Genomic DNA, 12,762 nt, shown 5'->3' on the forward strand with positions numbered 1-12,762 from the left:
GGGGAGGGCACAGGGGTTGAGGCTACAGGGGGAGGGGAGAGGGGAAGAGAGGTCCAGGCTGTAAGGGGAGGGGTCAAGGGTTGAGGCTGTTGGGGGGAGGGTGCAGGCGTCGAGGCTGTGGGGGTGATGTGGGAGAGGGGTGGAACGAGGTTGTAGAGGGAGGGGGGTGAGGTTGTGGGGGGAGGAGGGAGAGGATGAGGTTGATGGGGGAGGGAACGGGGTTGTTGGGGGGAAGGGGGATGGGGAGAGAACGAGGTTGTGGGGAGGAAGTGACAAGGTTGTGGGGGAAGAGGGAAGTTTGTGGGGGAGGGGGCGAGGCTGTGGGGGAGAGGGGAGAGGATGGTGGGACATGCTGACAGTCTGAGTCTGATATTGCTCCCCCAGGATGGAGCGATTCGCTGTGAGCCCGTGTCATGTTGGTCAGTGAGCTGCAGGAATCCCGCTCGAGAACCTGGGGAATGCTGCCCCAGGTACGGTATCAGACTGGGGTGTGGGGGTGGGTCTGCTATTTGTGTTCATCAATGTGCCTGGGGTGGGGAAGGTGTACAGCCCATTGATACACTGTGCTTGTGGGGAGGGGGAGGAGGTGGTGGTGTGGACATCACAAGGAGTTTACTCAGCCCCAATCCCGGTGCGAACCCGGCCCGTGTGTGACTCAGCCCCAATCCCGGTACGATCCCGGCCCGTGTGTGACTCAGCCCCAATCCCGGCCCGTGTGTGACTCAGCCCCAATCCCGGTGCGATCCCGGCCCGTGTGTGACTCAGCCCCAATCCCGGTGCGATCCCAGCCCGTGTGTGACTCAGCCCCAATCCCAGTGCAATCCCGGCTCTTCTGTGACTCAGTCCTGATCCTGGCCCAAGTGTGACTCGCTCCCACTCCCTGTGCGAGCCCGGTCCACGTGTGACTCAGTCCCAATCCCAGTCCGCGTGTGACTCAGTCCCAATCCCGGTGCGGGCCCGGCCCTTCTGTGACTCAGTCCTGATCCCGGCCCGCGCGCGACTCAGTCCCGCTCCCCGTGCGAGCCCGGCCCGCGCGCGACTCAGTCCCGCTCCCCGTGCGAGCCCGGCCCGCGCGCGACTCTGTCCCGCTCCCCGCGCGCGACTCTGTCCCGCTCCCCGCGCGCGACTCTGTCCCGCTCCCCGCGCGAGCCCGGCCCGCGCGCGACTCTGTCCCGCTCCCCGCGCGCGACTCTGTCCCGCTCCCCGTGCGATCCCATTCTGTACTATTTGTGGACAAATTAAGGTGACAGCCCAGCTGCAGTGTCGAAAACCTGACATTGAGACTGGATTTTGCTTGTGGATTCTCCACACCATTCCCTAGAAGGTGCAGAGTCCTCCATGAGCTAAGGAATATGGAATGTTGACTCCTATTGGATTCCTGATCTTCCCCGCCACCCTCAATGCCAGCCTGTGTGCCCAGGGATTGATTATGAAATGGCTGAGGACAGTGGACTAACCCTGCGCACTGACCTGTTTGCCCTATCTGGTAGGTGTGAGCAGTGTGAGTATGAGGCTGAGACCTTCAGAGATGGACAAGTCTTCACACCTCACTCCGATCCCTGCCTGAGGTGTCACTGTGAGGTGAGTACAGACCCACCGCCTGACTGCACTAACTCTCCACTGATTCACATAGATAACCTGCTTCAACAGAGAATATTAGAAGTAAGGCATGAACCCTGTTTCTTGTGCCTGGCTATCCCATAAACCCTACTCTCTTCCCTACACCCTGTCCATCTCTACTGACTCCCAAACACCCCCTCCACCCCATTTCTCCCACGCCGTACCTTCCCCCTTCCCATTTCCCCACCACACCTCCCCAATTTCCCCATTTCTCACCCACACACTTAAATGTTGATCTCACTCAACAGCTGTAACAGCTATTCCTCGCTCTGTTCTATCACCCAAATGCACCTTGTATGCTATGATCCGCCTGTACTGCACACAAAACAAAACTTATCACTGTATGTAGGTACAATCGACAATAATAAATCAAACCAAATCAACATTGGGCACTAATGAGGTGCAGTTTTACTGTGGTGTTCCCTGTCTGACTTGATCTAGCACCTCCAATATTTCCCCCTCCCCATTCACAGAATTGGAGGTGGGAATATTTGCTGCTGTTGGAGGCCTGAGACCTGAAATGTTTTGATTGATTGTTTGCCTGGTGTTGTGATTCTCTCGGTATGTGGCTGCCTGAGCCTCGGTTTTGGTCTAAAGTTAACAGGCCAGCCATATTAATGCAACCAACCATCATCTTCTGATCATTGGTTTCATGTTTTGGATACGTGCGTGAGGATTGGTCACTTCATCTCACTGCTTTGGTTGTTGCAATTGGTTCAGGGTGAATGATGCCAATATTCTCTTCCCTGATAGGCTGGCAATGTATCCTGTCATCGATTGGACCAGAATTGCCCACCTGTTCGCTGCAGTCATCCAGCCAATCAGGCTGGACATTGCTGCCCATCATGTGATAGTAAGTAACCTTGGCAACTCGGGATGCCGTGGTGGCGGACTCCATGTGTGGCTGGGAGAAACAGCTTTAAACAATTAGAGATAATAAAATGTGAAGCTGGATGAACACAGCAGGCCCAGCAGCATCTCAGGAGCACAAAAGCTGACCTAGACCCTTCGGGTCTAGGCCCGAAACGTTAGCTTTTGTGCTCCTGAGATGCTGCTGGGCCTGCTGTGTTCATCCAGCTTCACACTTTATTATCTTGGATTCTCCAGCATCTGCAGTTCCCATTATCACTTAAACAATTAGATATTGAATCTACCATCCACACGGTAACAACCTCTTCAATCCCGACACAAACACCCTAAATCTCCCTGAACTTGAACATATGTCTAGTTGTGTTTCCATCAGACACATAACATGGAACAAAAGATTATAATTTTTATCATTAATGGAATATTTGTCAGACTTTTACCTTCTGTTTCCAGCATCCGAAGGTTTAGTTTGTTTACTGCAAGTAGCTTTAGCAAGGAGTTTGCCTGGCAGTTCATTTGCAATAGAGAAACAGAATATTTTTCAGAGACGTGAAATGTGTAAATACTAATGTTGAGAGACACTTGGGTGTACTCATACAAGGAACACAGAAAGAATGCAGGTACAGCCGGAAATTGGGAAAGCAGATGGCATGTTGGCGTTTGTTACAAGGGGATTGAAGGATAAGAATAAAGAAGTTTTGTTACAATTCCATGGGAACAAAAGCAAATATTACAGAAAGTATCAGCGGGATCTGGCTGCATCCAGACAGAAGGCAGAGTTAACGTTTCGGGTTCAGTGACCCTGCTTCTGGAGTCCTGAAGAAGGGTCACCGAACCCAAAACATTAACTCTGCTTTCTTTCCACCTTATTGCCAGAGCTGCTGAGTCTTTACAGCGATTTCTTTTTCTGTTTCTGATTTCCAGGATCCATAGTTTTCGGCTGTTTTTTTTTAAACAATTCTATGGGGCTTTGGAGAGAGCACAGCCAGAATCCTGCGTGCAGTTTTGTATTTATGGTTTAGGAAAGATATACTGACATCACAGGCAGTATGGCAGAGATCCACTCGATTCGACTGCGGGTTGAGAGTAATGTAAACCAGGTCCATATTCTGAGGGAGGGTGAGAGGTTAGACACTCAGCCTTTGTTTGCTCAGGGTGGACTATCTGGCACAATGCAGCACAGTTTCAGGATAAGGGGCCACCTGTCACGAGGAGAAATTCCCTTCTTCAAAGGGCTGTGAATCCTTGGAATGCTTGACCCCAGAGGTCTGTGGATCTATCATGGTTGAATACATTTAAACCCAAGGTGGACAGGTTTGGGGTCTCTCCAAGAATGAAGGAATGGGACAGGCAATTGGAAACCAAAAGTCAGACTTAGTGTAAATCTGAAACAAAAATGGAAAGTGCTGGACAAACTCAGGCTGAATCTGTAAAGAGTGAGAAATTGAGTTAGTGTCTTGAGTCCAGTGACTGGTGATGAGTGTTAACTCTGTTTCTCTCTCTACAGACGCTGGCAGTCCTGCAGAGTTTCTCAAACACTTTCTGTCTGACATGATTGAATTAAATGGTAAAGTAAGTTTGACGGGCTGACTGGCCGACCCCTTGTGCTGCTTAGATCGTGACAGGCCAAGGAAAATGCAAGACTTCTAATTTTTGTTCCTCATTGCATGCTTTTAAACCAGCACCATGTTTCAAAGATCAGCTTGTTGTGGAAATGTAAATGCAGGAAAACGTTGACCATGTTTTGATGAGATCTACAAAGTTTGTAAGTACACTAAGTACTGTCCATTTATCTATTTAATACGTGATTAGTCCCTGAGCTGAACTCTGACAATCTCTTCGCCAGATGACTGAGGCAGGAGCATTGGATGGTGCTCAGACTTTTCCTGTCAGACGGAGTGCAGGGAGCAAGCGTTCTCTGTCCAATCTCCAACTCCCGTTCACAAAGGCCTTGGTGTCACCAGTAAAGTCTCACATTAGGCTGTTTTGGGTTTGGGCAGGAAGTTTGAAGGCAAGAATATTGCATGTGAAACTCTGCAACTTAATGGTTGTGTAACCTGTAATGCAAACCAACATGAAGCTTTACTACCATTTGTTGTGTTTCCCCATTCAGTGTGCGAATATCAGAGTGCCCTCATTGGCAATGGCCAGATGTTTCACCCCACTTTTGGTGGACCCTGCATTCAGTGCACTTGTTCAGTGAGTACATGGTCTTGCACACTGATCGGGTAGTTGGTAATGTGGGAGGGCCGGTGCTGAGGGAGTGCCGCACTGTTGAAGGTTCGGTACTGAAGGAGTCCTGCACTGTCGGAGAGTTGCTGCTGAGGGAACACCACACTATCAGAGGGTCGATGCTGAGGGAACAGCACATTCAGACGGTTAATGCTGAGGGAGTGCCGCGCTGTCAGAGGATCAGTGCTGAGGGAATGCCACGCTGTCGGAGGGTCAGTGCAGGGGGAGTGCCGCGCTGTCGGAGGGTCGGTGCTGAGGGAGTGCCACGCTGTCGGAGGGTCAGTGCTGGGGGAGTGCCGCGCTGTCGGAGGGTCGGTGCTGGGGGAGTGCCGCGCTGTCGAAGGGTCGGTGCTGGGGGAGTGCCGCGCTGTCAGAGGGTCGGTGCTGGGGGAGTGCCGCGCTGTCGGAGGGTCGGTGCTGGGGGAGTGCCACGCTGTCGGAGGGTCAGTGCTGGGGGAGTGCCGCGCTGTCGGAGGGTCGGTGCTGGGGGAGTGCCACGCTGTCGGAGGGTCAGTGCTGGGGGAGTGCCGCGCTGTCGGAGGGTCGGTGCTGGGGGAGTGCCGCGCTGTCAGAGGGTCGGTGCTGGGGGAGTGCCGCGCTGTCGGAGGGTCGGTGCTGGGGGAGTGCCGCGCTGTCGGAGGGTCGGTGCTGGGGGAGTGCCGCGCTGTCAGAGGGTCGGTGCTGGGGGAGTGCCGCGCTGTCGGAGGGTCGTTGCTGGGGGAGTGCCACGCTGTCGGAGGGTCAGTACTTAGCAGCCTCAGTGGAGTAGTTGTGGAGGAAGGCTGCACAGACTAACAGCTTGGTCAATGATGAGGGTCAGTTTAGAGGGTGTTTTAATAAGAGGGGAGAGTGTATATGGGGAGGGAATTCTGAAGAATTTGTTACAGGTAGCTAGAGGCCCAAGTGAAGGCAGTGAACATTGTGAAGATCTCAGTTCAATTGAGGTGGTATTAGGGCTTGGGGGTGTTTATTGAGGTCAGGACAGAAAAGTCCTGATACTATATCTGAATTATTTATTGGTTAGAATGGCAATGTACAATGTGAGGAGGAAAGCTGCCGCCCGCTGACCTGCAATAACTTTTTCAGACATCCAGGCCAGTGCTGTCCTTCATGTATAGGTAGGTAATATTCTTCAGCCAAACTGATGCCTCCACTTTTAGAACTGTAAAGAAGTACAATCCTGATTCTGCAAATGTTAAAGATTTAATCAAATTATTTCAATTTACCAATCTGTTCAACTCAGGTTAACAGAAAGTACTGACTCAGTTTCTGCACTTAACACAAACTACTGTTTATTACAAAGAAATTGATTATAACCACAAGAAAACAAAAATATGACTTACCAAATTATAACCCTACTTAAGTTCGGTTAGCCCAACATATGTAGGCAGTCACAGACAAACTAACAAACATAGATTACATTGGAGAAACTTAACAGGCCTGGTAGTATCTGTGGATAGAGAAACTGAGTTAACATTTCAAGTCTGATATAGATCTTAAGACACAGAACTCAACCCTATTTTTCTCTAAGCAAATATAGCTGTGATGGATGGAGAGAAAGGAACACATACACAGGCACAGACACACACAAAGGCACAGACACACTCATGCACACACACACACACACGTGCGCACACACACGTGCACATACACTTGCCACCAGGAGCCAATCAGAGTTTTTGATATGCTGATACCTCCTAGTCCGCACAAGTCAGTCTAACGGAGAAACTAGTCAGCAGTCCATCTCTGAGTGAAGATTCTGTGAACCCATATCCACAGGAAACATCGATTGTCAAACATCTTCCTTGCTGTCTGAACAAGACAACAGTGTAAAGACAACTCAGAATGAGTTCCAGTAACTTGCTTTCTAAAAGTGCAGCAATTTTTCCACAGCCCTTGGTTTACAACAGTTGCATTTTCCCGTTGTGGTCCCGAAGTAAAGAAAGGTAATAAAAGATCTGTTTTTTACAATTATTACAAACACACAGCTCTTCCTAAAGGGTTTTCCTTGCCAGGACGATACTCTTGACTACAAAGCAGATGAAAGAAATCTGTTACTTAACAGCATCGATCTCACTGAGGCGGCTTCAGCGAATTTCCAACAACCTGCACTGAACAGTCTACTCTCACGCTGAGAGCTGTGACAAATTCCATCACATTTCAAAACCTGATTAACAATCTACTGAAGAAAACAACCTGGAAAACTCTCCATATCTTCCAATGTTGATGGAGCATCAAAAAATCATTAGGATATAGACGTGGATCTTGGCCAAAATCCAACCCACTCCTCCTTGCCTTACCTGTGTTCCGAATTTCATTGAAATATGTCCATTAGTTTTTGAGGTACATTGTTTACTGGCAAATGAGTGAAAATAACCTAACCCGTCTGAGCTGGATCTGATCCTGAGCCTGTGTAACTCTGTTGTTACATTTATATTTAGTTGTGTGTGTGTGTGTGTGTGTATATGTTGTGTGTGTGTGTGTTTTTCCTCCATCAGTGTGTATCGTGCAGGGGCTAGAGTACGAAGATGGAGCAGAATGGGAGCTGGAGGAGAGTCCGTGCACTACTTGTACCTGTGTCAATGGTAATGTCACCTGCAGACCCAAGCAATGCCCGCCTGTCTCCTGTCTACACCCAGGCTCGAACAACGGTACGTGTCCCAGTCAGTCTAGTACCAAACTCACCAAACAAATGCCAGCACATCCATCAGGGGTACAGCCGCTGAGACAAGACAGGGTCATCGGGGGAGAAGGCTAGATGTAGGGTCAGGGATTGACATATAATTGGTGTGTTGGGTGATATCTTGGAGGGGGTGATGGGATGGATGACAGATCACTGTGCTGGTAAAGGGTCAAGGGTGCAGTAGTTGGCTCAGAGTTGGAGTTAGTTGTTGTGTGGATCTTTGACCTAATTTTCTGGGAATTTCTTTTGTAGGACATTGCTGTCCATCGTGTGACCAATGCACATACAACAAACGACAGTACAGGAATGAGCTGGAGTTTATTGACCCAGACAATCCTTGCCAGAACTGTCACTGCCAGGTAAGCCTATTTGATGCTCCTTGCCAATCTCCTATGGAAGTGGGTCTGCCTGTGTGTGTCTATATGGCAGAATGGTAGAAAGTTTACAGCACAGAAAGGGGCCTCATGTCTGACTATGTCTGCAGCAGCTAAGAAACGAGCCATTCAGATTATAATAAGTCAGGAAATCCAACTCGAAGGGAACATCATTTATTGTTGAACACCAAAATAGAGCCACTGCTTGTGGTGTATGTAAGCCAGTGTCAGGCCAGGACGGACAGCTCTGCAGAGCCATCCCAAAGCACTCAGGTGATAAGTTTCAGCAGGGCAGGCTGTTGCCTGTTACCAAGGAAATTCATGCTCACTGAGCTCCGCAAGGATATTAATCAGTGATTCCCAATGGGACTTGCAGAGATTATCACAGACTAATCACATGTTCCAATGTTTGATCATTTCCAACGTTAAATGTACAAACTGATCAGAGGCATAGATAGAGGACAATCAGAGACTTTATTCCAACGGTGGAGGTAGCTGTTATGAGGGGGCATAGTTTTAAAGTGAGCGGAGGTGGATGTATGGGAGATGTCAGAGTTTGATTCTTTACTCAGAGACTGGTCGGGGCGTGGAATACATTGCCGGAGAGGGTAGTGGAGTTGGCCTCATTAGGGGCATTTAAGCGGCTATTAGATAGGCTTATGGATGATAGTAGAAGGTAGGGGTGGAAGTTAGATAGACTTAGGTTTAGAGTAAAAGTTCGGCACAACATCGTGAGCCGAAGGGCCTGTAATATGCTGTACTGTTCTATGATCCATAACTCTGTGGGTTATGTCACATGTGACACATATCTAGACCCCCTTTTACATGATTTGATGGTTTCAGCCTCCACAAACCATTCAGACCCTGAATCTCAAATCCATAACACACTCTGGGTGAAAAATTGTTTCCTTGTCTCCCCTCTAATTCTTCTACCAGTCACTTTAAATCAGTTCCTTCCTGTCACTGAGCACTGTCCAGGTCAATAGACCCCACCCATCCTCTCCATGCAAGGTCCTCTCAGTTCTCTACATGGCAATAAATCGCTCCTCAGCCTCATCAGTTCTGGGAAGTACAACCTCAACTATCAAAAGCTTTCCATGTAACTACATTTTTCCTGTCCTGGTTACATCCTCATAAATCTCCTCTGTACCTCTCTAGTTCACATTCCATCCTCTCTGTAATGTGGTGACCAGAATTGCACACAGTCCTCAAGTTGTGACATAATTAAAGATTTATACAGTTCCAGCATAATCTCCCTGCTGTATGTTCTGTTCTTTGGCTAATGACTGAAAGTTTCCCACATACCATCTTAATCCCTTATCAATCTGCCCACCTAACATCGGGGATGTATGGGCATTCACTTTCAGGTCCAGAACGCCCTCTATGCCTCACAATATTCTCCCATTAATTGTGTCTTCCTTGTTTGACCTCCCCGAATACATCACCTCACTCTTCTCCGGTTCGATTCCATTTGCCACGTTTCTGCCAATCTGCCCATTTCATTGATACCTGCCTGCGACCCACAGCTCTCTCCCTCAATATTAGCATATGACCAAGCTCTGTATAGTCTGCAAACTTCTTGATCTTGTCCACATTGTTAATATGTGCCACAAACAGCAAGGAATGCAGTTCTGTGATAACACAGGGTAGAGCTGGATGAACGCAGCAGGCCAGACAACATCAGAGGAGCAGGAAAGCTGATGTTTCAGGTCTGGACCCTTCTTCAGAAAGCCTTCTCTGCTCCGTTTCTCTGATGCTGCTTGGCCTGCTGTGTTCATCCAGCTCTACACCTTTTTTTCTCAGATTCTCCAGCATCTCCAGTTCCTACTATTTCTGGATACAGTTCTGTGACCTCTTTAGCTGGACTTGCCACGTACTGGAGTATGTCTGAGAATGTGTGTGTCTGTGCAATCAAATCCAGGAATCTCCTTGAAGCATTAACAACTCAGGAATGGAGGTCTAAAGATGAGAATGCTGAACAGTCTGGAACAGCTGCCTGCTTTGGGAATGGTCTGAATTGCCCTTAAATCACATGATGTTTGTCTCCTGACAGAGCGGAACAGTGCATTGTGCACAGACCGACTGCCCCCCAACAACCTGCACACATCCAGAGAGGAAAGCAGGGCAATGCTGTGCAAAGTGCCCAGGTGAGGGCGACTGTGGGGTTGAGAATAGACCATTGATATTAATCAGACAGTGAGTGTGCAGGTAATAACCAGGAAACACCAAGGCGCTGCACTGATTTCGGGAGACTGTCTGGTAACAAAACTTGTCTTAAACAATTGCAGCTTGTTAGAAACTTCCAAAACAAACAAAGAAAGAACTGCGGATGCTGGAGATCTGAAACAAACACAAACAGAAACAAAATTTGCAGGAGAAACTCCTCAGATCTGGCAGCAGCTATGGAAAGACAAGCAGAGTTTAATGTTTCAGGTCTAGTGACCCTTCGAATGTTAATAGACAGGCACGGACTCTCACTGGGGTACGGGTCCCACAGGCACGGACTCTCACTGGGGTACGAGTCCCACAGGCACGGACTCTCACTGGGGTACGAGTCCCGCAGGCACGGACTCTCACTGGGGTACGAGTCCCGCGGGCACGGACTCTCACTGGGGTACGAGTCCCGCGGGCACGGACTCTCACTAGGGTACGAGTCCCACGGGCACGGACTCTCACTGGGGTACGAGTCCCGCGGGCACGGACTCTCACTGGGGTACGAGTCCCGCGGGCACGGACTCTCACTGGGGTACGAGTCCCGCGGGCACGGACTCTCACTGGGGTACGAGTCCCGCGGGCACGGACTCTCACTGGGGTACGAGTCCCGCGGGCACGGACTCTCACTGGGGTACGAGTCCCGCGGGCACGGACTCTCACTGGGGTACGAGTCCCGCGGGCACGGACTCTCACTGGGGTACGAGTCCCGCGGGCACGGACTCTCACTGGGGTACGAGTCCCGCGGGCACGGACTCTCACTGGGGTACGAGTCCCGCGGGCACGGACTCTCACTGGGGTACGAGTCCCGCGGGCACGGACTCTCACTGGGGTACGAGTCCCGCGGGCACGGACTCTCACTGGGGTACGAGTCCCGCAGGCACGGAGTCTCACTGGGGGTACAGTCCCGCAGGCACGGAGTCCTACTGTTGTCCAGTCCCGCAGGCAGTGAGTCCTACTGTTGTCCAGTCCCACAGGCAGTGAGTCCTACTGTTGTCCAGTTCCACAGGCGCTGACTGTCACTGGGGTTCGGGTCCCACAGGCATGGACTCTCACTGGGGCACGGGCCACACAGGCATGTACTCTGACTGGGGTATGGTCCCCCAAGTGCTGACTGACTACCATATATTACCAATGGTAGAGTCGGGGATAGACAGTGTGAACACTGATAGGAAGTTGGAGATAAGGTAAACACCTTTGTAATGGGCTCCTTGTGTTTGTATCTACAGACTGTGTGTTTCAGGAACAAATTTTATTGGATGGCCAGCGGTTCCCAAACCCTGTGAATCCATGCCAGGAATGTACCTGTTTGAATGGCCAGGTGACCTGTGAGAAGAAGGATTGTATCAGCGCCCTGTGTTCCTACCCTCTGTCTGGGTCCTGCTGTCATAACAACTGCAACGGTAACAGCCTGGGCACTGAGCCTTCGAAAAGCCTGCTTGAGCTGCAGGCAGGAGGGCGGGCAGAGGTGGAAACAGAGGATCCGATCATGGGCAAGGACATGATCATTGGGCTGCAGACTGAGTGGTGAAAGTAAGGGAAAATGGCCAGAGGGTGGTGGGAAAGATTGATAGAGGGGAGCAGAAGAGAATGTTCCGGAGTGTGACTCCGATGGTGGGTGCTGTGTGAACAATTCCCGAGAATGTACAGGGATCATTTTGGACAATCTGTGTGCATGTCCCTCTCTACAGGTTGTCAGTTTGCTGGCAAGGAGTATCCCAATGGAGCAGACTTCCCACACCCCACGAACAAGTGTAAGGAGTGTCACTGCATTGTGAGTATGGAGAGAATATTGATCCTGGTCGAAAAAAGCAAAACTCTCTCAGCTAGTTTGATCACAATGGAGAAACATTCTGTTTCTCATTTATCTCTCCCTCCTCCACACCTTTCCCTCTATCTCTCTCTTTCCTTTTCCAATCCCTCAGTCTCTCTCTGTCACTCTTTTTCTCGCCAATTCATTGGTGTCCTTCTCTCTATTTCTCCACCACCAATCCTTAATGTCTGTCCCTCCATTTCCCTTCCGAATCTCTCACTCCTGCACATTTTGGAACCCACTCTCTGGGAGCATCACCCAACCTATTCCTTACTCATCCCTAACCCTCAGTTCTCTCTGTGCAGAATGGAAACGTGCAATGCCTGTCCAGGAGATGTCCCCCTGTGTCTTGCAGTGAGCCTTTCCGTGTACGTGGAAAATGTTGTCTTCAGTGTCCAGGTGGGTGTGAGCTTCTCTCAGAGGAGTGCAGAAGAGCTGCAAAAGTGTGGATGGACCAAATTGTTACACTGACGGATGGGGGGTACATCATCAAGAGGTTATGCAAGTGATATATAGGGTATATCAAGGAGTTTGGGGTATATTGAGGGGTTGCACTGAGAGGAGTGGGTCATGTTGAGGAGTGTGGACTGAATTAGTGGTTCAGGCTGAGGCATATCGGGTATATTTTGAGAGTCTTTCTGACAGGTATGGGGTTTTTGTTATGGTGAGAGTTTTGGCTTATCCCAAAGCTGTGATTGGTGTATTGGTGTTATGATGAAAGATGGATAATATAGTGCTAACTTGGTGAAGGCTGTGGAGTATATCAATGTTAAAGTACGATATATTTGAATTACTATGAGGGCTGTCCATAGATTATTGTTCTGTTGAAGGTTGTGGGGTATATCAGCGTTACAGTGGAGAATGCCTGTATTAAACAGAGCCTAAGAGCAGGATTAAGCTATTCAGTGCTTTGAGTCTGCTCCACCATTCAGTATGATCACGAGTGATCCTGTAGCTCAATG

The 12,762-nt window shown here is 49.7% G+C and overlaps 1 protein-coding gene across 2 annotated transcripts in view; it reads left to right on the forward strand.

Annotated features, from left to right (window-relative positions):
- kcp (kielin cysteine rich BMP regulator) overlaps positions 1-12,762 on the forward strand; it is a 132,099-nt gene that overhangs the window by 72,833 nt on the left and 46,504 nt on the right. For both annotated transcript variants that reach the window (XM_059654530.1, XM_059654531.1), the window contains 11 exons: positions 385-470; positions 1,491-1,581; positions 2,374-2,473; positions 4,601-4,686; positions 5,744-5,837; positions 7,218-7,370; positions 7,655-7,761; positions 9,830-9,923; positions 11,217-11,390; positions 11,679-11,761; positions 12,106-12,199. In XM_059654530.1, coding sequence (XP_059510513.1) covers positions 385-470; positions 1,491-1,581; positions 2,374-2,473; positions 4,601-4,686; positions 5,744-5,837; positions 7,218-7,370; positions 7,655-7,761; positions 9,830-9,923; positions 11,217-11,390; positions 11,679-11,761; positions 12,106-12,199 — 1,162 coding nt within the window. The remainder of the gene's footprint in view (positions 1-384; positions 471-1,490; positions 1,582-2,373; positions 2,474-4,600; positions 4,687-5,743; positions 5,838-7,217; positions 7,371-7,654; positions 7,762-9,829; positions 9,924-11,216; positions 11,391-11,678; positions 11,762-12,105; positions 12,200-12,762) is intronic.

This window comes from Stegostoma tigrinum, chromosome 25 (assembly GCF_030684315.1).
Source record: "Stegostoma tigrinum isolate sSteTig4 chromosome 25, sSteTig4.hap1, whole genome shotgun sequence".
Classification (NCBI taxonomy): Eukaryota; Metazoa; Chordata; class Chondrichthyes; order Orectolobiformes; family Stegostomatidae; genus Stegostoma; species Stegostoma tigrinum.